General features: G+C 38.2%; 1 protein-coding gene across 1 annotated transcript in view; it reads left to right on the top strand.

The window, feature by feature from the left end:
* DSCAM (DS cell adhesion molecule) overlaps positions 1–27,733 on the top strand; it is a 696,179-nt gene that overhangs the window by 347,795 nt on the left and 320,651 nt on the right. Inside the window, exons 3-4 of the mRNA XM_077118949.1 lie at positions 13,604–13,750; positions 25,430–25,708. Coding sequence (XP_076975064.1) covers positions 25,483–25,708 — 226 coding nt within the window. The 5' untranslated portion in view covers positions 13,604–13,750; positions 25,430–25,482. The remainder of the gene's footprint in view (positions 1–13,603; positions 13,751–25,429; positions 25,709–27,733) is intronic.

Genomic DNA, 27,733 nt, shown 5'->3' with positions numbered 1-27,733 from the left:
CACTGTATGAGCATGCAAAACTAGCAGGCATAGCCTTTTCCCTTTTCCTAGGTCTAGACTTCAGGTGTTGGCAATTAGTTTTGCTTGCTGAGCTAAAATCCCCAGGGAAGGGCTTTGGCATGTTAAACTGGAAGCCCTCATTGCTTAAGAGAATAGAAGGAATTCCCCACTGGGGAAGTTTAATTAATAGTTTTATGCTTCTTTTAGTTTTTAAGGGACTTCGCATATATAGTTATATATAGTTTTTTTGTTATTTATTTATTTTTTTTGCTTAAAATACTCTGGCTCTTTTTTGGTCTCACACAGAAGTTAAAGTTTTAAAATATAGACAGTGTTATATTTATTTTATTCCTAACTAGACAGGCATCATTTACATGTTGCTTTATGGCATAATACTGACTTTCAGAGTTGGAGAACTTTAACTCTAGGTTTTGGTTGTTATACAGATGATTTAAAGTTTTAAGGAATTACTAGGTTATACAAAGAGCAAAGCATCTCAGAATTTAGAAATAACAGTTAAAGCGTAGGAGTAAATGTGATTGTTGTAAGAGCTTACACTTTAACCTTTAATTTTTATAAGCATTTTAAAATTAATTTTCTTTCAGAAACAAAAACATTTACAGTTTTTTTTTAAATTGGGGTCATTAACCACAAACTACAGCAGAAGTTTTGTCCTGTTTTACCTTTACACATTTATTAGGGTTGATAATTGCCAGATAGAACATAATTTAAATACTTACCATGTTGCTTTTTTGTAGTCCCTTTTTGTAGTCCCTTTTTGACTTACAGCTGACCACATGAATTTTTACAGAAGCTTTAGAGTAAAGTAGATATAACAGACAAGTAAATGAGGTTGTTTTTGTGATTTGTAACTTTTAACATGATACAGATCAATATTTAAATATGACATGGATAGTGTAAAGTTTTTAGGAATTTTAAACAATGTTTAAATACATGAATAACGTTTAGCTTAATAGAAGGATTGAACACTTTTTGAATTATTGTACTATTTCTTAAATACTTTCTGTGTAATATATTAAACTAGTCTAGCACCTTACTTTTACAAAGTGAAAGAATAAATCTTTGTAACACTTTCCTTTAGCAGTTAAAAGAGTTATCTTTTGAAATAAAGGACAATAAGTTTAACATAAACATCAGTAAGAATATTATTTTGATCTGATATAAACCTATTTTCTAGGTACGGTACTTAGATGGCTAAGAAAATTTTTTTGTAATTTTTCATTAAGAGCAGTTTAACAGAAAGCACCATTGACTAAGACAGAATTTATTTATTATTATTTTTTTAATGGTATCTTTTTTTTTATTAATTAATGGAAAAAAGAAAAAAAAGAAATTAACCCAACATTTAGAAATCATACCATTCTACATATGCAATCAGTAATTCTTAACATCATCACATAGATGCATGATCATCGTTTCTTAGTACATTTGCATCGGTTTAGAAGAACTAGCAACACAACAGAAAAAGATATAGAATGTTAATATAGAGAAAAAAATAAAAGTAATAATAATAATAAAAAAAGAAACCAACCAGACAGACAAAAACAAACAAAAAACAAAAAAACAACAACAATAAAAAAAACCTATAGCTCAGATGCAGCTTCATTCAGTGTTTTAACATGATTACTTTACAATTAGGAATTATTGTGTTATCCATTTTAGAGTTTTTGTATCTAGTCCTGCTGCACAGTCTGTATCCCTTCAGCTCCAATTATCCATTATCTTACCCTGTTTCTAACTCCTGCTGGACTCTGTTACCAATGACATATTCCAAGTTTATTCTCGAATATCGATACACATCAGTGGGACCATACAGTATTTCTCTTTTAGTTTTTGGCTAGACTCACTCAGCATAATGTTCTCTAGGTCCATCCATGTTATTACATGCTTCGTAAGTTTATCCTGTCTTAAAGCTGCATAATATTCCATCGTATGTATATACCACAGTTTGTTTAGCCACTCGTCTGTTGATGGACATTTTGGCTGTTTCCATCTCTTTGCAATTGTAAATAACGCTGCTATAAACATTGGTGTGCAAATGTCCGTTTGTGTCTTTGCCCTTAAGTCCTTTGAGTAGATACCCAGCAATGGTATTGCTGGGTCGTATGGCAATTCTATATTCAGCTTTTTGAGGAACCGCCAAACTGCCTTCCACAGTGGTTGCACCATTTGACATTCCCACCATCAGTGGATAAGTGTGCCTCTTTCTCCGCATCCTCTCCAGCACTTGTCATTTTCTGTTTTGTTGATAATGGCCATTCTGGTGGGTGTGAGATGATATCTCATTGTGGTTTTGATTTGCATTTCTCTAATGGCCAGGGACATTGAGCATCTCTTCATGTGCCTTTTGGCCATTTGTATTTCCTCTTCTGATAGGTGTCTGTTCAAGTCTTTTTCCCATTTTGTAATTGGGTTGGCTGTCTTTTTGTTGTTGAGTTGAACAATCTCTTTATAAATTCTAGATACTAGACCTTTATCTGATATGTCATTTCCAAATATTGTCTCCCATTGTGTAGGCTGTCTTTCTACTTTCTTGATGAAGTTCTTTGATGCACAAAAGTGTTTAATTTTGAGGAGCTCCCATTTATTTATTTCCTTCTTTAGTGCTCTTGCTTTAGGTTTAAGGTCCATAAAACCGCCTCCAATTGTAAGTTTCATAAGATATCTCCCAACATTTTCTTCTAACTGTTTTATGGTCTTAGACCTAATGTTTAGATCTTTGATCCATTTTGAGTTAACTTTTGTATAGGGTGTGAGATATGGGTCCTCTTTCGTTCTTTTGCATATGGATATCCAGTTCTCTAGGCACCATTTATTGAAGACACTGTTCTGTCCCAGGTGAGTTGGCTTGACTGCCTTATCAAATGTCCATAGATGAGAGGGTCTATATCTGAGCACTCTATTCGATTCCATTGGTCGATATATCTATCTTTATGCCAATACCATGCTGTTTTGACCACTGTGGCTTCATAATATGCCTTAAAGTCAGGCAGCACGAGACCTCCAGCTTCGTTTTTTTTCCTCAAGATGTTTTTAGCAATTCGGGGCACCCTGCCTTTCCAGATAAATTTGCTTATTGGTTTTTCTATTTCTGAAAAATAAGTTGTTGGGATTTTGATTGGTATTGCATTGAATCTGTAAATCAATTTAGGTAGGATTGACATCTTAACTATATTTAGTCTTCCAATCTATGAACAAGGTATGCCCTTCCATCTATTTAGGTCTTCTGTGATTTCTTTTAACAGTTTTTTGTAGTTTTCTTTATATAGGTTTATTATCTCTTTAGTTAAATTTATTCCTAGGCATTTTATTCTTTTAGTTGCAATTGTAAATGGGATTCGTTTCTTGATTTCCCCCTCAGCTTGTTCATTAGTAGTGTATAGAAATGCTACAGATTTTTGAATGTTGATCTTGTAACCTGCTACTTTGCTGTACTCATTTATTAACTCTAGTAGTTTTGTTGTGGATTTTCCAGGTTTTCGGCATATAGTATCATATCATCTGCAAACAGTGATAGTTTTACTTCCTCCTTTCCAATTTTGATGCCTTGTATTTCTTTTTCTTGTCTAATTGCTCTGGCTAGAACCTCCAACACAATGTTGAATAATAGTGGTGATAGTGGACATCCTTGTCTTGTTCCTGATCTTAGGGGGAAAGTTTTCAATTTTTCCCCATTGAGGATGATATTAGCTGTGGGTTTTTCATATATTCCCTCTATCATTTTAAGGAAGTTCCCTTGTATTCCTATCTTTTGAAGTGTTTTCAACAGGAAAGGATGTTGAATCTTGTCGAATGCCTTCTCTGCATCAATTGAGATGATCATGTGATTTTTCTGCTTTGATTTGTTGATATGGTGTATTACATTAATTGATTTTCTTATGTTGAACCATCCTTGCATACCTGGGATGAATCCTACTTGGTCATGATGTATAATTCTTTTAATGTGTTGTTGGATACGATTTGCTAGAATTTTATTGAGGATTTTTGCATCTATGTTCATTAGAGAGATTGGCCTGTAGTTTTCTTTTCTTGTAATATCTTTGCCTGGTTTTGGTATGAGGGTGATGTTGGCTTCATAGAATGAATTAGGTAGTTTTCCCTCCACTTCGATTTTTTTGAAGAGTTTGAAGAGAGTTGGTACTAATTCTTTCTGGAATGCTTGGTAGAATTCACATGTGAAGCCGTCTGGTCCTGGACTTTTCTTTTTAGGAAGCTTTTGGATGACTAATTCAATTTCTTTACCTGTGATTGGTTTGTTGAGGTCATCTATTTCTTCTTGAGTCAAAGTTGGTTGTTCATGTCTTTCCAGGAACCCGTCCATTTCATCTAAATTGTTCTATTTATTAGCGTAAAGTTGTTCATAGTATCCTGTTATTGCCTCCTTTATTTCTGTGAGGTCAGTAGTTATGTCTCCTCTTCCATTTCTGATCTTATTGATTTGCATCCTCTCTCTTCTTCTTTTTGTCAATCTTGATAAGAGCCCATCAATCTTATTGATTTTCTCACAGAACCAACTTCTGGTCTTATTGATTTTCTCTATTGTTTTCATGTTTTCAAATTCATTTATTTCTGCTCTGATCTTTGTTATTTCTTTCCTTTTGCTTGCTTTGGGATTAGTTTGCTGTTCTTTCTCCAGTTCTTCCAAGTGGACAGTTAATTCCTGCATTTTTGCCTTTTCTTCTTTTCTAATAAGGCATTTAGGGCAATAAATTTCCCTCTTAGCACTGCCTTTGCTGCGTCCCATAAGTTTTGATATGTTGTGTTTTCATTTTCATTCGCCTCGAGGTATTTACTAATTTCTCTTGCAATTTCTTCTTTGACCCAGTCGTTGTTTAAGAGTGTGTTGTTGGGCCTCCACGTATTTGTGAATTTTCTGGCACTCTGCCTATTATTGATTTCCAACTTCATTCCTTTATGATCCAAGAAAGTGTTGTGTATGATTTCAATCTTTTTAAATTTGTTAAGACTTGCTTTGTGACCCAGCATATGATCTATCTTTGAGAATGATCCATGAGCACTTGAGAAAAAGGTGTATCCTACTGTTGTGGGATGTAATGTCCTATAAATGTCTGTTAAGTCTAGCTCATTTATAGTAATATTCAGATTCTCTATTTCTTTATTGATCCTCTGTCTAGATGTTCTGTCCATTGATGAGAGTGGTGAATTGAAGTCTCCAACTATTATGGTATATGTGTCTATTTCCCTTTTCAGTGTTTGCAGTGTATTCCTTACATATTTTGGGGCATTCTGGTTCGGTGCGTAAATATTTATGATTGTTATGTCTTCTTGTTGAATTGTTCCTCTTATTAGTAGATAGTGTCCTTCTTTGTCTCTTTTAACTGTTTTACATTTGAAGTCTAATTTGTTGGATATTAGTATAGCCACTCCTGCTCTTTTCTGGTTGTTATTTGCATGAAATATCTTTTCCCAACCTTTCACTTTCAACCTATGTTTATCTTTGGGTCTAAGATGTGTTTCCTGTAGACAGCATATAGAAGGATCCTGTTTTTTAATCCATTCTGCCAATCTATGTCTTTTGATTGGGGAATTCAGTCCATTAACATTTAGTGTTATTACTGTTTGGATAATATTTTCCTCTACCATTTTGCCTTTTGTATTATATATATATATCATATCTGACTTTCCTTCTTTCTACACTCTTCTCTATACCTCTCTCTTCTGTCTTTTTGTATCTGACTCTAGTGCTCCCTTTAGTATTTCTTGCAGAGCTTGTCTCCTGGTCACAAATTCTCTCAGTGACTTTTTGTCTGAGAATGTTTTAATTTCTCCCTCATTTTTGAAGGACAATTTTGCTGGATATAGGAGTCTTGGTTGGCAGTTTTTCTCTTTTAGTAAATTAAATATATCATCCCACTGTCTTCTAGCCTCCATGGTTTCTGCTGAGAAATCTACACATAGTCTTATTGGGTTTCCCTTGTATGTGATGGATTGTTTTTCTCTTGCTGCTTTCAAGATCCTCTCTTTCTCTTTGACCTCTGACATTCTAACTAGTAAGTGTCTTGGAGAATGCCTATTTGTGTCTAATCTCTTTGGGGTGTGCTGCACTTCTTGGATCTGTAATTTTAGGTCTTTCATAAGAGTTGGGAAATTTTCAGTGATAATTTCTTCCATTAGTTTTTCTCCTCCTTTTCCCTTCTCTTCTCCTTCTGGGACACCCACAACACGTATATTTGTGCAGTTCATATTGTCCTTGAGTTCCCTGATACCCTGTTCAAATTTTTCCATTCTTTTCCGGATAGTTTCTGTTTCTTTTTGGAATTCAGATGTTCCATCCTCCAAATCACTAATTCTATCTTCTGTCTCTTTAAATCTATCATTGTAGGTATCCATTGTTTTTTCCATCTTTTCTACTTTATCCTTCACTTCTGTAAGTTCTGTGATTTGTTTTTACAGTTTTTCTATTTCTTCTTTTTGTTCATCCCATGTCTTCTTCATGTCCTCCCTCAATTTATCGATTTCGTTTTTGAAGAGGTTTTCCATTTCTGTTCGTATACTCAGCATTAGTTGTCTCAGCTCCTGTATCTCATTTGAACTATTGGTTTGTTCCTTTGATTGGGCCATATTTTCAGTTTTTTGAGCATGATCCGTTATCTTCTGCTGGCGTCTGGGCATTTAGTCAGATTTCCCTGGGTGCTGGACCCAACAATTTGGAAGATTTTTCTGTGAAATCTCTGGGATCTGTTTTTCTTATCCTGCCCAGTAGGTGGCGCTCGTGGCACACGTTTTTCTGTGGGTCCCACCAGTAAAAGGTGCTGTGGTTCCTTTAACTTTGGAAAACTCTTGCCGTTGGGGAGGTTCGCCAGCCGAAGCGGCTTGGAAGAGTGTCAGCCGGCCCAGGGACCGAACGCGGGGAGGGTCGCCGGCCGCCGCAGCCCGGGAGAGCGCCCGTCCGAATTTCCTAGTCGGCTCGGGGCGCCAAGCGTGGCGGGAGGGCGCCAGCTGCCGCGGCCCACCCGGGAAAGTGCACCGTTCCTGGGGAGTCACGTGTTTGGAAGGGCCCCCCCCCGTCACCGTTCTCCGCGGCCTGGGGATTTCCGATCCAGTTCTCTCAGTTGGTCCGGGGGGCTGCGCGTGGTGGGGGCGCCAGCCACCGCGGTTTGAGGGGACCGCCTGTCCAATTCTCCCAGCCAGCCCGCGAAGGGGGAAGGGAGGAACTCCGGCCACTTACCGCCCCTCCCAGTGAAGCCCGCGCCCCTTGGCGATCTCACCAAAGCGGGTTCTCTCAGCCAGTCAGCCGTTCCAGGATGGGGTACGCTGTCTTTTTGATCTCTGTCGTGGCTCTGGGAGCTGTTCTGTATCGTTTCTACTCCCCTAGTAGCTGTTCTGGAGGAGGAACTAAGATCTGCGTGTCTTACTAAGCCGCCATCTTCTCCGGAAGTCCCCCAGAATTTATTTTTATGAAGTCTTTATAACTTCTTGTAGTCAGCATGACTATAAAGAAAACTTATTTTTTAAGCTTTCCACAACTTTCCACATCTATTTGGGGTTTTTGCAATTAGCTATAAAATTCACTTTCTCAAACTTTTGCAACTTTCCTTATCCACTTAGGGCTTGTTCTCAGAAATGACTGAGAAATTTACTTTTTTTAACTTTCTGTGACTTTCTATAGTCATTCAGTTAGCAATGACTATAACAAACAAAATTCATTTTCATATTAGGGATGTTATTTCACAAAAATATTGCAAGATTGTACTTTGAGGTAGTTGGAGGTTAGTAAGGTCTGCTGTTGAGGTATTTTTAAAGATTTGGGGTTGTTTTGAAACCCTTGGGGCAGTACTATTTAAGTGAGCAGGATGTGAATCTTATTCTTAAGTCTTTGCTATTTAAAAGATTGAGATTCAGGGTGAAAAGGAATATGCCTTTATCCTATAGAGACGGGTTTACTTGCCTAAGGATCTCCTTTGGGATGCCAAGAGGCCTCAATTTAGGACGGGCCTCGCAGAAAACAAGGGGCAAACACTAGCTGCATTTACTAGTGAAATGTGTCCTCAAAGTGAGTGAAGTGCCCCCAAAGGAGTGAAAAAGATCTCTCCTTAGAAGAGGTGGGGCATTTAGGGACAATGAGAAATTGATGGAACTCTAAAATGTCTCCAAGCTTACAAAGGAGAGGGGTAGTGAAGGATTAAGTTTTAGCTTTACCAACAACTCCCATAGCTAGTCAGGCCAAGTGGAGGCAGGCCTAGAGTGGCGGTTCAGGACAGAGTGGCTGCATTGCTAATTGGGAAATTAATGATCTGACCTGTAATGGCGAATGTCACCTGGGCTCTTTTAAGTTGGTCAGATGTGGACTAATCAAAGCCATACACAGCCTTGGACACTTTTAGTCTTCTTCACTTGTCATGAGCTGGACTGGAAAGACTGTCCTGCCCTCCCCAACCCCGCCCCCAGAGACAATACAGTCCCGGGGACCAAAGCCCATGATGATGGGCAAGGCCCCAGTGGGTCCCAAGGTTGAGGGTGGTCTCAAGGTTTCTGGTACCCTCTCTGCCACTGACCCTCTGACCACAGGAGGTGGGGCCCTTGAGGCTTGCAGCCAGGATGCAGGTGACCTCGAGGAGACAGGAGTGAGAGAATTAGAATTGGAAGTGAATCCTGTAGATGTGACTGAATTGATTCAATCTCATGATAAAATTTTAATGTATGAAGAGTTATTTCTTATAATGATCAAAGAAAGTGGTTTCTTGAGATGAACTTTACTCTTGATGAAGATGCTGTGAACAGTGTTGAGATGACACAAAGGATTTAGAATGGTACATGGACTAGATTCAGCAGTGACAATTTGAAGGGATTTACTCCAATTTTGATAGAAATTCTACTGTAGGGAAATTGCTCTCAACAACACTGTAGTCTACAGACAAAGCTTTCATGAAAGGAAGAGTCAGTCAATGTAGCAAACTTTATTGTCTTATTTTTAAAATTGCCACACCCACCCAACCTTCAGAAACCACCAACGAATCAGTCAGCAGCCATCCAGGTCAAGGCAGGATCCTCCACCAGCAAAAAGAGCACACACAGCCTTCTTAATTAAGGTCTGCATATTGTTTGTCAAGACATAAGACCATTACAGAATTAATAGATGACAGTATAGTATAGGCATCATTTTTATATGTACTTCAAAACAAAAAAAATTGTGTGGCTTGCTTTATTGTGATATTCAGTTAATTGCAGTGGTCTGGAAGTGAATCTGCAATATCTCTGAGGTACACCTATAAACCTTCTAACAGATTTATTATTTAACTCTAGTTTCTAACTCTTGCCAACTTCATGTGTCGCATTGTAAACCTGTTGACAGAGGGTTCTGACAGCAGAGAGAAGTGACATTAACAACCTGACAGCAAAGGAGGGAGCAGGAAACCTTCAAAAGCAGGCTTAGGGATTTAAAATACCTGACACCCTTGGGGTGATTTAATGCACCTTGAGAAGCCCAGATAGGTTCTGGGCAGCATACCTTGATAATTGCTGTCCACAATGGTGATCCTGAATCCAAAATTAGTTCATTATTGTTTAGGTAACTCTGATTTGCAATGTGTTTAAGATGGCAAATAGTATTAGCCATATTTTAGAAATTTTCCATCCAAAACACTAATTGTTTTCCAATGTAAATAATGATACTTCAAAATTGTGGCTTTTCACAGTTCTGTGTTATAAGAAGGTTCTGGATAATCAAGGCTGTGCTTTTGAGAAACACAATGAGAGAGTTTGTGTGGTTTCAGTTTAATAATACCAATAATTTGTATCTTTACCTACTTTATTGGAAGCACATTCTTTTATTCGGTGTAAGTATGTGAACAAACCATGTATTCCAATCATTTCAAGATATCTGGTGATACGTCTTAGTTTGCTGCACTGCTCTGACAAATACTACACCATGGATTAGCTTAAACAATGGGAATTTATTCACTTTCAGTTTCTGAGGCTGAAATCTTTAATCAAGGTGTAGGCAAGGCCATGCTTTCTCCCTGGGCCTGTGTGTTCTGGCTGCTGGCAATCCTTGAGGTTCCTTGGCTTGTATTTTTACCTCCTGTTACAGAGCCGCGTCCTCTCCTTTCCTGGCTTCTGTGACTTCCAGGTCCTCTTGATAGGGCCTCCAATAATCAAGATGAAGGTACACACTCATTCGGTTGGGCCACACCTGAACGAAAAATAGCATCTTAAAGAGGACCTATTTACACTGGATTCACACCCACAGGGACATGGGTGAAGAGTAAGCATGTGTGTTTGTTTGGACACATAGTCCCATCCACCACATGGCGTAAGGCAGGAAGTGGTGTGCAGTGGCAAGTCAAGGTGCAGTGAAAATGATTCCCTGTCATTATGGAGCCAAGACAACTAGTGTTTTCATGATTTTGCCTTGCCCTTCAGCATCCCCTGAGAATTCCACCCACTGGGCAGCTGAGACTGTGTCCATGTCCCTTTCTTAACCGAAAGCTTCTACTCTTCATCTTATTTTATATTTTAAAATGCACATCAATTTCAAGATGAGTTTCAATGAGAAATGAAGGGCCTGGTGGAAACAGTTCAAAAAGAAATAATTTAGTCAACTCTTTTTCCATTCCTATAAACATCTCAAGGAATGTTTGAGCAGAGGACAAAAATGGCGCAGGTTCTTCTGAAAAAATGTCTTAAGAGAGACTCATTTAGCTGGTTAGACAGGTGAGTGTGTTCGTTTCCTAGAGCTGCCATAAAAACATACCAAACTTGGGCGGCTGAGAACAATAAAAACTTATCATCTCTCAGTTGTGGAGACCAGCATCCAAAATCAGGTGTGGGCAGGGTCTGTGCCCTCTGAGACCTGCAGGGAAGGGTCCCTCCTGGCCTCCTCCACCTTCTGTGGTCCCCAGTACCCTTGGGGCTCCTTGGCTTGTGGCTATGCTGTCTAACTCCACCCCGCAGGCAGATGGCTTTCTCCCCTGTCGCTCAAAGTCTGAGCTGAAATCTCATCAGCACACCTGTCACATCGGATCAGGGCCCACCCCACTCCGGTTTGGCCTTAACTAATCATATCTTCAGAGATTCTATTTCCAAATAAGGTCATGTCTTCACAGGATTGGGGAGAAGGTCCTATATACATATTTTGTTGCATTTTACCCATTGAGTGTATATATATATATATAAAAAAGTCAGATTTTACAGCCGTAAAGTGAGTGTTTAATTGATTGTGCTCAGGGATCAGCAGGGTAATAGATGCATGGCGTTCCCACCTTGTGCATTTGTAACCCTTCTGAAGGACAGTACACAGAATGCTTTTCATTTACACTGTGTCATTGCTGATGGCCTGTCAGGTGGAATGAAAATACTCCTTGTTAGAGAGGGGACAGGACTCACATACATTCTCTTTTTTTGTCACCCTCATCTGTCTATCATTTTTGTATTTAAAAGGAACTGGTGATTAAAGCATTCTATAAGTATGCAAAATATATAGAAAGAGAAAATGTTTCAATTATTTACAATGTGTACTGATAAGAAAGGCTTAGAGTGTGATGACATGACAAGTGCAACAAGGTATTTTTAGTTGCCATCTTTCGGGGAGAGGAGGATGAAGCAAAAATATCTAGAATATTCAGTATAAGGTGATGTTTTTCCCAGCAATTCTAGTTACCATATGTACAGTATAATTTAAAATAAGCAGATATGGAATTGTTTAAAAGTTAAGTTTAAATGGTGCTGAACTATATTTTATGCAACTTTGCATGATGAATTTTTCTTTTTTAAAGACGCTTATGTTAGATCAATCTTGTTTCATGTCCTTTAACGGATGTTTTCATATCCACCTCCTTTTGAGTTGCTCTTCCCTTGCACCAGGAATTATAGGCCATATTTCTTTTATCTGAGAAACTGGTCCAGGAGGAAAGCATATCACTCACACATTTTGGATTGCCAGGCAGTGACCAAGGATGGAGACAATTTGTATATTTGAAACTTCAGAAGAATGGAGTAAAGGCTCCTGATAATTCTTATTGAAATAAAACAAAGGAAGTTTCAACTGATCCTTAAGAAAACAAATAATAAAAGAAGGTGATTGTTATGCGTATTTTAGTATTTGTCAAAGAAACAAAATCACACTATCTTTCTAGTGAAATGTATCACACTCAGAAAAGTTTCATAGACTATCATTTTTGTATTTAAAAGGAACTGGTGATTAAAGCATTCTGTAAGTATGCAAAATATATAGAAAGAGAAAATGTTTCAATTATTTACAATGTGTACTGATAAGAAAGGCTTAGAGTGTGATGACATGACAAGTGCAACAAGGTATTTTTAGTTGCCATCTTTCGGGGAGAGGAGGATGAAGCAAAAATATCTAGAATATTTTTATTCTAGATATGCTTTAATCACCAGTTCCTTTTAAATACAAAAATGATAGTCTATGAAACTTTTCTGAGTGTGATACATTTCACTAGAAAGATAGTGTGATTTTGTTTCTTTGACAAATACTAAAACACACATAACAATCACCTTCTTTTATTATTTGTTTTCAAATGATACAAAAAAGTTTCATAGACTGGCATGAAGAGAGGGCTGCCACCTCTGCAGAGGGGCATTGGCTGACTCTCAGGGCCACTCTTTACCTTTATTTAGTTTATCATAAAATTATAACTAAACAAGAAAAATTATATTTAGAGCTCTCAGTTATAAAGTTAAAAACCATCATTATCCTTAAACCAAAGCTTAATACCTTATTCAATTTGGTCATCTTACTATAACCGCAGTTGAAAAGGAAAACAAATTGCAGGTCCCCTGTGTGAAAGGGACATGGCTGAGCTTGACTTTTATCTCCCTGGCATGAAAACAGTGCTTGCCTATTATTTGAATACTCACTTTAAAATCAGTTATTAAAAATGGCAGAGTTCTTGAAAATGATGAACATAGGAAGAATTGTTCTTTGTCTTAGAATAATGCAGTAAATTTTGGTTATTATTATGAGAGAAGACCCTAGTCTTTCCTCAGGAGTTTGTGCAATATCTTGTAGCTTTATAAGCTAACATTTTTGTGCTTTAATGACATAGTTCAAACTGAAGCAGGAGTTTGTACCTTCAGGAGGTAGAAATTTTTGAAACTAAGTTAATACTCCCTTAAACTTGTGGCATTCAAGGAGAAAAGTGACAATCAAAAACTCATAATAATGTGCTACATTAACACTGTACCTCTTAGGTACCAATTCTGTTGTTATAAGACAAGTACCTGACCTAAAAATAATTTATGATATTAGATTTGCTAAGAGTATAGTTATTCTATAGCATACTTTATAAAAAAAACTCTAATTTGAGCGAGTTTAAAAATTTAAATACATTAAAATAGTTTGGATACTTTGCATAACACACACTTCTATTTGGTAACGTTTGAGGTTTCTTGAGGTGAGTGGAAAAAACCATTCCATGACTTTATGTGGTTAGGTTCCTTTTATTCTCATTTTTTTTTTTTTTTTTGCAGGGGGGGCGTGGTCCGTGAAGGGCCTGGTCCTTCCCAGGTCTCCTGCCTGGATGATGAGCATTCTACCACCCAACCACCCGTGCACCCCTTTTATCCCAATTTAGTCAGGCAGTTGTTTTCTGTGTTTCAGGATCTAGATTTCTCATCACATCCACGGGAGCCTTGTATATTAAAGATGTGCAGAATGAGGACGGGCTCTATAACTACCGCTGTGTCACGCGGCACCGCTACACCGGAGAGACGAGGCAGAGCAACAGCGCCAGGCTCTTTGTGTCAGGTAAAAGCTCCCCCAGCGTCCGCCTGCTCCACCGCCGTTCCCTCCTCGTGTCCTGGCGCCGCGCGGTCAAATATGCAGAAATTCAGAACTGAAATGGAGACTTTCATTCTCTCCCAAAATATTTCAGCAGGTGTGAAGGTCTCTGCAGTGACTATCAAAACAATACAAAGCATGTAACAGGTACTCTAGGTGTTTCTCATCTTGTAAAACTCCAAAGTCCCTTGGCCCAATGCGATTTTTAATTTGAAGATAACATCTCCTTGCCCTGTGTACTTCTGGACTCTGTCACTGACAATACCCAACACCGCCATCCTGCTTCCCTTAGTGTGTGTGTGTGCGCGTGCGCGCGTGTGTGTCTCGGGGATAAGAGCAGAGTACTAGGGAACACACACTTTGCTCCTCAACATTGTGTCTAACCAAGTTGGAAAAAGTATCCAGCCTTAGAATTGGAGGTAAAGGTTCCATGCACTGGGGTAACAGTGCATGGAACTGTTACCCCTCTTCCAGGATTATTCTCATTTGAGGGACGCATGAAAGCAATTGGTTACACTCTGATACTCATTTTAGTTGTATGCTTTCCTTTATGGAATCTGTACCTTGATAAAATACCAGCACCTTTTGAGTAATCTCTACAATTGGCCTGTAATGTTGGTCCACCTGTCAAACAAGAGAGCAGTCCATTCACAGGTGCTGTCTTGGTACTTCATGGAGAAGCCTTTTTTTTAATTGTATAATATATACAAAAATTGTACAATATATTCAAAGCAAAGAAAGAAAAAAGCAACGGTTTTCAAAGCACTCTTCAACAAGTAGTTACAGGACAGATCCCAGAGTTTGTCATGGGCTACCATGTCATCATCTCTGACTTTTCCTTCTAGTTGCTCCAGAATATAGGAGGTTGGAAAGAATAAATTTAAAGATAGATTTATCATCCCAATCGACTTTTTTGTTGTGAAAAATAACATATATACAAAAACACAGTAAATTTCAAAGCACAGTGCAACAATTAGTTATAGAACAGATATCAGAGTTTGTATGGGTTACAATTCCACAACTTAAGGGTTTTACTTCCAGCTGCTCTAAGATACTGGAGACTAAAAGAAATATCAATATAATGATTCAGCAGTCATACTCATTTCTTAAACACTAACTTCTTTGTATAACTTCACTGTCACCTTTGATATTCCTCCCACTCTTTAGGGGTATTTGGACTATGCCCATCCTAACTTTTCCATGTTGGGAAGGACTGTCAGTAATGTGGGGTAGGGAGATGGAACTAGCTGAAGTTCTGGAGAAGCTGGCCCCTCTGGGTTTCAGGACTTATCTGGACCAGGGACCCATCTGGGGGTTGTAGATTTCTGGAATGTTACCCCAGTGCATGGAACCTTTGTAGAATCATATATAATGCCCTGGGTGTGCTTTAGAATTAGCTGGAATGGTTTTGGTTGGGGTTTGACAAGTTATGATAGGTAGCAATGTCTAACTGAACTCTCGACTCTATTTGAACTCTCTCAGCCACTGATACCTTATTTATGACACCTCTTTCCCCCCTTTTGGTCAGGATGGCATTGCTGATCACATGGTCCCACGGCCAGACTCATCCCTGGGAGTCATCTCTTACTCAACCAGGGAAACTTTCGTCCGTGGATGTCATGCCCCACATAGAGGGGAGGGTAATGATTTCACTTGCAGAATTGGGCTTGGAGAGAGTGAGGCCACATCTGAGCAACAAAAGAGGTCCTCCAGAAAGTAAATCTTAGGCATATGTATAGGTAGGCTAAGCTTCTCTACTACCTACATAAGTTTTAAAGTCAGGAAGTGTTAATTCTCCCACTTCATTCTTCTTTTTTATGATGTTTTTAGCTATTCAGGGTCTCTTTCCCTTCCAGATGAATTTGGTACTTAGCTTTTCCAAGTCTTCAGAGTAGGTTGTTGAAAGTTTGAATGGTACTGTTCTGAATCTGTAGATCAATTTGGGTAGAATTCACATCTTAACTATTTAACCTACCTATCCCTGAGCAGGGAATGCTTTCCACCTATTTGGATCTACTTTGATTTCTTTTAGCAATGTTATGTAGTTTTCTGTGTACAAATCCTTTAAATCCCTATTCTTGATTCTTTTGGTTGCTATTTTGAATGAATTCTTTTTCCTTAACTGACTTCTCAGTTAGGTCCTTGCATGTATATAGAGACATTACTGATTTTTGCACATTAATTTTGTATCCTGCCTCCTTGCTGAATTTGTTTATTAGCTCAAGTAACTTTGTTGTAGATTTCTCAGGATCTTCCAAGTATAGTATCATGTCATCTGTAAATAATGAGTGCTTTACTTCTTCCTTTCCAATTTGGATGAATTTTATTTCTTCATCTTGCCTTGATTGCTCTCACTAGAACTTCTAGTACAATGTTGAATAATAGAGATGACTGAGGGTATCCTTTTCTGGTTCTCGATCTTAGGGGGAATGCTTTCAGGCTGTCTCCATTAAGTACAATTCTGGCTGTGGGTTTTTCATATTTGGCCTTTATTGTATTGAGAAAGCTACCTTTAATTCCTACCTTTGAAGTGTTTTTATCAGCAAAGGATGTTGAATTTTGTCAAATGCTTTTTCAGCATCAATCAAGATGATCATGTGATTTTTCCCTTTCAATTTGTTAATGTGCTGTATTACATTAATTGATTTTCTTGTGTTGAACCATCCTTGCATTCCTGGTATAAACCGCACTTGGTCACGGTGTATAAATCTTTTAAAGTGTTGTTTGATTCAATTTGCTAGTATTTTGTTGAGATTTTGGCATCTGTGTTCTTTAGGGAGTCTGGCCTGTAGTTTTCCTTTCTTATAGCATCTTTACCTAGTTTTAGTATTAAAGAGATGTGAACTTCATAAAATGGGTTAGGTAGTGTTCCATCTTCATCAATTTTTTGGAGAAGTTTGAGCAGGATTGATGTTAGTTCTTTTTGGAATATTTGATAAAATTCCCCTGTGAAGCCATCTGGTCCTGGGCTTTTCTTTGTAGGAAGATTTTGATGTCTGATTGAATCTCTTTACTTCTGATTGGGCTGTTGAGATCTTCTATTTCTTCCTGAGTCAGTGTAGCTTGTTTGTGTGTTTCCAGGAATTCGTCCATTTCATCTAAATTGTCTAGCTTGTTGGCATATAGTTGTTCACAAGTATATCCTCTTATGATTTATTTTATTTCTTCAGGGTCTGTGGTAATGACCCCTGTCTCATTTCTGATTTTGTCTATTTGCATCTTCTCTCTTTTTTCTTTGTCAGCCTTACTAGTGGCCCATCAATTTTATTGATTTTCTCAAAAAGCCAACTTTTTGTTTTATTGATTCTTTCTATTGTTCTCCCATTCATTTATCTCTGCTTTAAACTTTGTTATTTCCCTTCTTCTATTTGCTTTGGGGTTAGGTTGCTGTTCTTTCTCAAGTTCCTCCAGGTGAGCAGTAAGTCCTTGATTTTTGCTCTTTCTTGTTTGTAAATACACATTTAAGCCAATAAATTTCCCTCTCAGTACAGCCTTTGCCACATCCCATAAATTCTCATAAGTTTTATTCTCATTTTCATTCATCTTCAGATTGCTACTTATTTCTCTAGCAATTTCTTCTTTGACCCACTGGTTGTTTAAGAGTGTGTTATTTAATCTCCATATATTTGTGAATGTTCTTGTTCTTTGGTGGTTATTGAGCTCCAGCTTCATCCCATTGTGATCAGAGAAAATGCTTTGAATAATTTCAGTGTTGTTAAATTTGTAAACACCTGTTTTGTGCCCCAGCATATGATCTATCCTGGAGCATGTTCCATGAGCACTAGAGAAGAATGTATAACCTTGTGCTTTGGGGTGCAATGACCTATATATGTCTGTTAGGTCTAATTCATTTACCAAGTTATTTAATTTCTTTATTTCCTTGTTGAAATTCTGTCTGGTTGTTCTATCTACAAAGGAGAGTGGTGTATTGAAGTCTCCTACTGTTATTGTTGAAACATCTATCACTCCTTCAGTTTTGCCAATGTCTGTCTCATGTCCTTGGGAGCTCCTTGTTTGGGGGCATAAACATTTATGATTGTTATATCTTCTTGGTGAATTGACCCTTTAATTAGTAAATAGTGTCCTTCTTTGTCTCATGATGTCTTTACATTTAAAGTCTAGTTTGTCTGATATTAGTATATCTACTCCTGCTTTCTTTCGGTTACAACTTGCGTGGAAGATCTTTTTCCGTCCTTTCACTTTCCATCTATTTGTATCCTTGTGTCTAAGATGAGTCTTTGGTGGTTATTGAGATATAGCTTCATCCCATTGTGATCTGAGAAAGTGTGTTGAATAATTTCAGTGTTTTTAAATTTATAAAGACCCGTTTTGTGCCCCAGCCTATGATCTATCCTGGAGAATGTTCCATGAGCACTAGAGAAGAATGTATATCCTCATGTTCTGGGGTACAATGATCAATATGTGTCTGTTAGGTCTAATATATTTATCAAGTTTTTTAACTTCTCTATTTTCATGTTGATCTTCTGTCTGATTGTTCTATCTATAAAGGAGAATGGTGTATTGAAGTCTCCTAATATTATCATTGAAATATCTATCGTTCCCTTCAGTTTTGTGAATGTCTGTCTCATGTGCTTTGGAGCTCCTTGATTGGGAGCATAAACATTTACAATGGTTGTATTTCCTTGGTGATTTGACCCTTTAATTAGTATCCTTCTTTGTCTCTTATGACCCTTTAATTAGTGTCCTTCTTTGTCTCTTATGATGTCTTTACATTAAAACCTATTTTGTCCAATTTAGTATAGCTACTTCTACTTTCTTTTGGCTACAACTTTCATGGAACATCTTTTTCTATCCTTTCACTTTCAATCTGTTTGTATCCTTGTGTCTAAGGTGAGTCTTTTATAAGTGGCATATAGCTGGATTGTATCTCTTAATCCATTCTGCCAATCTGTATCTTTTAATTGATAAGTTTAGTCCATTGGCATTCAAAGTTGTTACGGAAAAGGCATTTCTTGAATGCACCATTTATCTTTTTTTTTTTTTATTTGTAAGATCTATATATTCTTTTCCCTGTTTCTCTCTTTCTCTTTTTTTCCCCCCATGGGCAGGCACAGGGAAATGAACCTGGGTCTCTGGCATGGCAGGAAATAACTCTGCCTGCTGAGCCACCATGGCCCACCCCTCTTTGTCTTTTTATCCTTTAAATTTCCCTTACTGTACTCTTCACTTCTATGCCCTCCTCCAGACCTCCCTCTCCTGTCTTTTTTTTTTCAGCCAGGAAACTTCTTTTAGTATTTTTTATAGGGCTGCTCTTTTGTTGACAAATTCTTTCAGGATTTGTTTGTCTGTGAAAACATTAATCTTTCCCTCAGTTTTGAAGGACAGTTTGGCTAGGTACAAAATTCTTGACTGGAAGTCTTTCTCTTTCAGGATCCTAAATATATCATACCACTGCCTTCCTGCCTCCATGGTGCTAGTTGAGTAGTCCGAACTCAGTCTTATGTGGTTTTCTTTTATGTAGTTGATTGTTTTTCTTTTGCTGCTTTCAGGATTTTCTGCTTTTCAACATTTCATAGACCGATTAGTATGTGTCTTGGGGAAGGCCTATTTGGATTTATTCTGTTTGGACTTCATTGGGCTTCTTTGATTTGTGTACTTATGCCCTTTATAAGGATTGGGAGGTTTTCCCCCATTATGTCCTCAACTAATCTTCCTAGTCCTTTACTCCTCTCTTCTCCTTCTGGGACACCAGTGATTCTCATACTTGTGCGCTTTGTTTTGTCCATCATTTCCCTGAGATCCAATTCAAATTTTTCCATCTTTTTGCCATTTGTTGTTTTGAGTGTTCAAAATCAGTTGTCCTGTCCTCTAGATCACTCATTATTTATTCTGCCTCTTCAAATCTGTGGTTGTGTGTCTCAAGTATGTTTTTTATTTGCTCTACAGCATCCTTAATCTCTGTGATATCTGCTATTTTTCTATTTATTCTTTTAAACTCCTCTTTATGCTCTTCTAGTGTTTTCTTGATTTCTATTATTTCATTATCCATCCCATTTATTTTGTTTAGTAGGGTTTTATGAATATCTTTGATTAGTTATTCCAAAATCTGCATCTCCTCTGGTATTCAATTTGGTCATTAGACCTAGTTATATCTGTCTGCATTGTGATATGCTCAGTGATCTGCTATCTTCACAGCATGTGAATATCTTGATTGGTTTAATTTGGAAGTTTATTTCCTTCAGTAGTCTAAAGCTTTGTATTTGTGGGATGGGTGTGGAGCAGGATATGGGGCACAGGATGGGACACAACAGTGTGGTGATGCATTGCAGCGCAGCTGTAGGCACAGGTTGGGGATACTACACTGGTGCCTTTGAGTATGGGGTGTGTGTTGCGGGGTTGTAGAGATCTGGTGCAGGGGCTGTGGGTATGTGGTGCAGCTCAGGCTAACTTTGGAGTGCAGGAGCAGGGTGCAGTGTGGGAGACACAGAGGTAGAGCATTCCTAGTACTGGTCTCCCCATCTTTGCACTCCTGAGGACAACAGTCTTCAGTTTGCAAAGGGGTGCATTAGGGTGTTTGGACCAGCTGGACAGTCTCGGAATCTCTGCGTCTCAATTCTTCAGCTTTTGTAACCAGCCTCCCAGTGTGGAGTAGAAGACCTTCCTGGTCACTTACCCCCTGGAATCACCATCTCATTTGCTTTCCCATCTCTTCTCTAGCTGTTCCTTGGAGCAGGTCTGAACTCGACCTATCCTATTCCGCTGTCTTCCTGGGATCCTCTATTCTGCCATCTCCCAGGACCATGGGTTCAGCCCTTTTTGTGGTGTCCAACTCAAAATGCCTCAGGTTTTTGGTTTTTATTTTCTGTCAGCCCCACCCCCAACTCTGCCAGGGCAAAAACTCCTAGTACCTTTAGCTCTTATTTCAGGTTCCTCTGTGCTGGGGGCCTATTTTCAATAGTCAGAATTTGTTAATTAATTCCACAAGTGGAGCTTGGTTGATTTTAGCCTTTGCTGCTAGTAAAGTCTGTTTCCTTTCCCCTCGGGGAACCAACCTGCCATGTCCCTTGAGAAGGGACACTAGTGTCCATGGCTTGGGGGAGTTACAGTTCTGTATTGGGTCTTAGCTGGTCAAGCTTGTCCAGACTGGTGTATACTGTGTGTCCGGTCACTGCTGTGCCCCAGCAGTTGTTCTGTACTGTTCCTGGCTATATACGAGCTGCTTTGGAGGACAAACTAAATCCCACACCTCACTAAGCCACCAACTTGGCCCCTGTCTCATGGAGTAGTTTATAATATGAAATGTTCATCTCAGTATAAGAAGGTCAAATCCCAGAAGTCTGACCTTTGCCTGTGTAGATTTTGAATATAAAATTGTTCTGGTGTTTGACACCTAATAGGGCTGTAATGGTAGGATGAGATTGTCCAAAGGCTGTTTGCTATTGATATTCAAAGAGTATCATCTTTGATTTGTAGTTGATAAATAGAAACATTGTTATCTAAATATCGAGTGGATACTGCTCTAACTGGATTTCTCTTTCCCATTCATATCCTCAAAACAGCCAAAATCTACTTGTCCTTTAAGATCTAACAAATACAAATTACTTCCCCTCTGAATTTACAAATATGTTTTTCTTCACCTATTCTTTTTGTTTGATTAAATTTTTACTTTATAAGTCATATTGAAGTTATTATATATCATTTCCTCTGTTAAGGGCAAGAATAGTAAGTACAGTAAAAATACACTCAGTTGAAAAAATCTATGGAAAATGAATGCACCTGTCATCTTGGCCCTCGGTAGCTTTAGTAACAGCATAGGGTTATGCTTGTTTGCAGTAAGTTGGAAAAGATTATTGTTTGCTTGGAAGAGGAAGCTCATAATGGCAATGTGGAGAAAAGAAGGAAGAAGGATTTGGGGGGATCTTACTGCAATATTAATTTGGGGTTAGCAAAGTAAGTGAATAGACATTTCTCTACCCAAAAGGTGGATTAGGTCTTGATGATCTGGGAAGCCACCTTTCTCTTTCAGGTGAACTTGTTTGAACTTGTTTATCTGCACTCTGGTTCACTAGATACTGATTTTCAGAGTTTACTCTCACATTGAGTGGAAACTGGCAGTATGTGCCCATGGGTATTCACAGCACCTAGGTGGATCTGCATGGGCTCTGATTTGAATATGAGTGCAGTGAAGCGGAGAGGAATCACCAATGACCATATAGCTCAGTGGAGGTCCATCCTTGAAGATCTCAGATGTATTCAGAAACTATTTCTTTCAGAGCAGAGACTCACCTTGAGGGGAGTTGCTGGATTTAGAAATCAAATTGAGCCGAATGGAATACCAGGAGTAATGGAGAAAGGAGGCTCAGAGAGCATGAGAGGTTTTAGAGGAAACCCGTTTTATGAAATCTTATCAAATGCTACAACAGAAAAACATATCACATAAAAATGAGAGTAAAGCCTGAGAAATCAAGGAGCATAGTGCTCAAGAAAACACGCAGGTGAGGACAGAAACCCTCCCAAACCAAGGTTAGCTCTAAGAAATGGGTTAAATTTTGAGTCTTCTGGGATAATATTAGGAGGAAAAGCTGGAAATCTTACTTTATACCATTCATCCATTCAGGAAAGTTTTCCTAATTAAGTATAAAACAAAACCTCATTTAAAAATGAAACAAATGCCACTCAACCTTATTACAAAAAAAGAGACTAAGATAAACTAAATAATGTATTGACTATTAGAAGTAACTAAAAAAATATGGACACAGGTCATATGAAAACATAATTTATTTAAAAATGGCTAAAGCTTTCGAACAGCAGTATAAATCAGAAATAAGAGTTCAAAATAAAATGGCTAAACAACAAGACTCTGGGAAACCAGCAACAGTATAATTTAGGCAGAATTAAAAACTTATAAAAGATTGAATAGGAAGGACAGAAGGAATGTTATGGAGACTAAGGCTACTAAGGAAGCTCATGAATGAAATCAAACAAAGAGGTTACAGTGTTTGAAATTATATAGAGATGACAGGCAAAGATGATGAAACACATGTAAAATTAGAGTCGCTGAAGAAGAAAACCAAATAATAGATCAGAACAAATATTTAAAACAATAATTAGGAAAATTTTCCTGCGATTAAAAGCTTAATATTGAAAGGAAATGTCTGAACTTGGGAAAATGGACCCAGAATGATCAACATGCAACATATGCTATCAATACATTGGTCATTTTTAGTTGGAATAAATGGTTTTAAGTGCAATAATTGCATATTGATAATTTTTTTGTAACGACTAGCACTGGAAGTGGGCACCTAGTGTTTGATTTCTGAGATTGTCCTGAAAAATAATCAGAAGATCCAACTCTGACTTTGGTTGTTAGCCTCCCCTCCAAGGGTTTTGTGACACCTTCTCAAACCCTAAATTCACCCCCTCCCTATGAAGAATGATAAGTTTTTACATCTGTTTCTTACTACTGTTTTAATATTTCCATTCTTCCGCTCTAGTGTAACTAAAATCTATGTTCTTTATGGGTGAGGACTATCATTATATCCCAGGTTTCTTGGATAAATGAAGCAGATTTTGGAATACTATTAGAGAATCTGATCCCAAGTAATATGTGTATCTCAGACACAGATTATTTGGCAGACAATATTCTTGCATTGTTTAAATTGTCTGCAAGTCTTATTATAGTAAAAAGTGATAAAATCACACATGGTCAAGGATGTGCAAGAACACCTTTTGAGAAGACACTAGGGACATCCTCATTTCTTATACTTCAAGGTACCCACCAGGTGTGCAGGTGGTGGCACTTCTGGAAAAATGGATGCAGAAAATAGGCAAAGATAACCATTTTCCTGGATTCTCAGTTGATATATAAGGATGTTTTGGGATGAGTGAGGCATTTTTTTTAGACCTATCTCTTTTTAACTGTTAGAAAGTAGCTTGTTCTTCAAGGCAGCATCTTCTCAGGTCTGTAAGCAATATACTTTAGTATTAGATGAAATAGAGCAGTAAAAGTTTCCTGGAAAACTGCTTTTTGTATTTGGTATTATGAAACTTCTATATCTTTATTCCCTCTGGAGCCCCAAAACCAAACATTAGAATGAATATCATTGTGGAATATAGAATTCTTCAGTTAATGGATGATAGGATCTCAGAAGAGTCCTGGAAACTTGGTCAGGCATTCTTTAGGAGATTATTTCGGTCTCCTCATCAAATCCCACTTACATCATTCTTACAAGGCACCAGCAAAGAGGAAGGGACCAGCAGGTTCATAGGGATTTCTGTCTCTCTTGATCACAAAGAAAATTCAAAGCAGAAGCAGTTTTCCTTTGTGTCTGTTGAACATGCCCTGTGGCTGACTACTGAATGACAGCCTTTTAAAGAGATCTTTCCAAATTGGTGCTTATTTGAGAGGAGAGTGGATATGCAGTCCTTTGCTATGTAGTTTGCTACAGATAGATCAAAATACACATGGCCTTTTTTTCAAATTAAAACAGAGATGTTTATGTATCTATTCCATCATATCCTTGTGGAGACCAACATGACTGCTCATCCCCTGTGATATAAGCATGTTCTGAACATGAAGAATTAAAAGTGAGGACAAGATAAGGTCATTGAGTCTTATTATTAGTTTGCAATCAGGGATCTATATTTTACATTCTTAATAATTAAAAAATTATACCATTGAGAACCTTGCTACTTTCAGCCAAACATGAAGGACATTAAACTGAGTGGTTTCCACTGACCCAGTTCTCAGAAACATTTGATCTTTCTCATCTGACTCAAGGATGTAATGCAGGCTAAACATCAGTTAGTAGAACAGAAAAATTTTATATCACGTGTTGCTTTTTAAAAGTAGGCACATGTCATAAGTGATCATCTGGAAGCCACTTCCTTTTTTTAACCCGTTCATTATTATTGCATCTTGTTGATTTTCTTCTTTCCCACGTTTTGACACTGAGATCACGTCTTCACTGAGACTGTCCCTGAAAGCTATACCTAAAGCCTCCCTGATGTCCCTCCTTTCCCCATCCCTGACTCCCAGCACACACACCTGCACTCTCTCCATTGTGTCAACCTCTTTTATTTCCTTCATTGCACATACTATAAGCTAAGTAAACTTATTTGTTCACTAATACATTGTCTGCCTTCCCCACTTTTGCAACCATCGAACTAGCATGTCAGCTTCGAGAGAGCAGTGTCCTTGCCTTGTTTGCCACTGAGTCTCCAATGCCTAATTTCATGCTGCTCCTGGACTTGTGGAATGATAAATAAAGCATTTTCAAATTCGATCACTATGTGCAAACATTTTTCTTGTGAAATATACTTTGCTAATGCTAAACAACTATTTTTGTTACGGTTGCTCTTTTGAAAGGGTAGGTCTAACATTTCTGGGTTATGATAAGACAATTCAGTTCCTGGCCTTTGCTGGGAACCCCTGGAAGCATTCTGATTCTGGCTGTCTTTGTCATTTAGTAGGAAATGAGATGTGCAGTTGTTCAGCCATTTGTAAAGTTTTGAGTGGAGGGAATTTATGACTAGGACATTTTTTCCTATTCATATACAAAACGTTAAAGCTCTGTATTGATGGCTGGTATAACATATGAGATTTAAATTACATATGAAGCCCTATAATTCTAAATAACCATTTCCACTCCTCACTGCTTCTGAGAGTTTCTCGTTCTTTTACAGATCCAGCCAACTCAGCCCCATCCATACTGGATGGGTTTGACCATCGCAAAGCCATGGCAGGGCAGCGTGTGGAGCTTCCTTGCAAAGCGCTTGGGCACCCTGAGCCAGATTACCGCTGGCTGAAGGACAACATGCCTCTGGAACTCTCAGGAAGGTTCCAGAAGACCATAACAGGACTGGTCATTGAGAATACCCGTCCTTCTGACTCAGGCAGCTATGTGTGTGAAGTGTCCAACAGATACGGAACTGCTAAAGTGATTGGCCGCCTGTACGTGAAACGTAAGTTGGACGGTAATTTACAGCGGTGATGGTAGCTGCCATTTATGGAGTTTCTGTCCTAAAATAATCTCTGGGCTTTCCCTGCTGCCTTGCACTAATCTTCACAGCAGTCTGACTGAGTCCCATATTGAACCCACTTTGCCGAGGAGGAAATTAATGCTCGGAGGAGTTGCCAAACACCACCCAACTGGAAAGCTCTGTCAGATCCCCAAACCTCAGAGCTTTCTGTTAGGCCAAAGGCCCACTCAATGTGTTCTGTGGTTCACTTACACATTTTTGAGATAAAGCTTATCTGGATGTTGAATTCAGAATGGCCAGCCTCTATGAAAGTAGACAGAGGGAGAAGGGCAGGATTTTTCTTTCACGAGAGGTGACTGCATCAGATCAAAGCAGTTATCCTTGGCCTTTTTCAGGATGATACTTCAAATTCTATTAAATGGGATTGTTGTAAGCAGAAATATAGGACTCTGAATTATCCACATATTGGATTTGGACTCAGATTATAGGCCTCCATATTGTATGGAGAATATAGTTCATCTCCAATTGGTTTGTAGAGGTGTTTTCAGAAAGATGCCAGAGGCAAACTTGGGGGACGAGGGTTATGGTCGCAATAGGGACAAAGTGCAATTCACTTACCTATTATTTGTCCTCTGATCCTATCAAACTCCATTATTTTACGCAAGCAAAAGCCAAATCAAAGTTTTTTATCCGACATCGCATGGCACAACCTTGGTCAGAACAGCTGTCTCTTGGCCATATATAATAGTTTTTATTTGTTTTGATCTGTTCTTTATTTGGTGAACGAACTGAGTCCCTGTGAAGGTGAGTCAGTCCGAAAAGGGAGACCTTTTCTTGTTCTGGCTTTGTCCTAGGCCCATGTCTGTTTATGGAGCTGCCTCTGAAATATCATTCTGAATGCAGGCCGCCTTAGCGAAATGCTGTGTTTAGGGTAAATGTCCCATTCATTGCCTGGAACCAGCTGTCCAGCCTGAATCCTGAAAATATCATCCAAACCTGCTTAGATTGGAACTAGAAAGAAATATAAGATACTGTCTGCATACTTACATTCCTTTAGGTAAAAAACTTTGTATATGAAGTAAAAGTAGCATTGGTCCATCAATGAGAATTATTTCCACTGACTCAAAATGTCCTCTATGTTAAAATATCTTTCATCGCTCCTCATTTCCAGTTGAAGAAAAAGTTTTTATTTTAGGATTGAAATCCAAAGCACCTCAAACAAACTCATTCTGTTGTATTTTCCATTGCTTTGCTTCAAAAATATCTATTCCTGCTAAATCTAACTTTTTTCCCATTCCCTATGAAAACCCATCCCTTTCATGATTGAAAGCTTCATTGCTTATATCACTCCCTTCTCATTGAATATCATCTTCTAATACTTGAAGGTTTACAATTTCCCATCTTTCTAAGCCCAAAATAATGCCCCATCCACATAGACATTTCCCCCATCCCTCACCCCCAAGCTTTTGCTCAACTCCCAGAGAATTTTATTGCTGTTTCTCAAAAGGCATTTATCACCTTCTATTTTATAAAAATTATACGTGGACAAGTTTTAATTCTGACTGTGCTTATTTTTATAACTGTATCCTTCTGCCTCCTCTAAATAAATTCTCGAACATTTCTCAAAGGTCCTCTCCCTCCCTGTGACTGCCCTTTCTTTGTTTTGGTTGTCTTCTCTTTCTTCTCTAGTTAGAAAGCACTCCCTTGGCTTCTAAATTCAGAATTTTACATGGGCAAAAACTGAATCAAAGTTTTTTATCCGATATCTTTTCTTGGGATCTCGTCTCTCTTTTTTGTGGTGCTCTGTTTTTTCTCATGATTTCAAATCCTTCCCCTATGAAAATAAGCCCTGAATCTGCATGTTTAGACTGTTTTCTTCCTGAGTGTTAGACAAACTTCCTTCCCAATTTTATTTCTTCATTCAGATGTTCAGCTGGCACCGCCGAAATATTATTCCAAACTGAACTCACCAATATCTTTATCTTATAAATGTCTCTTCTTGTTATT

Source organism: Tamandua tetradactyla, chromosome 10 (genome assembly GCF_023851605.1).
Source record: "Tamandua tetradactyla isolate mTamTet1 chromosome 10, mTamTet1.pri, whole genome shotgun sequence".
Lineage (NCBI taxonomy): Eukaryota > Metazoa > Chordata > Mammalia > Pilosa > Myrmecophagidae > Tamandua > Tamandua tetradactyla.
This window is presented reverse-complemented; position numbering and strand designations above follow the sequence as displayed.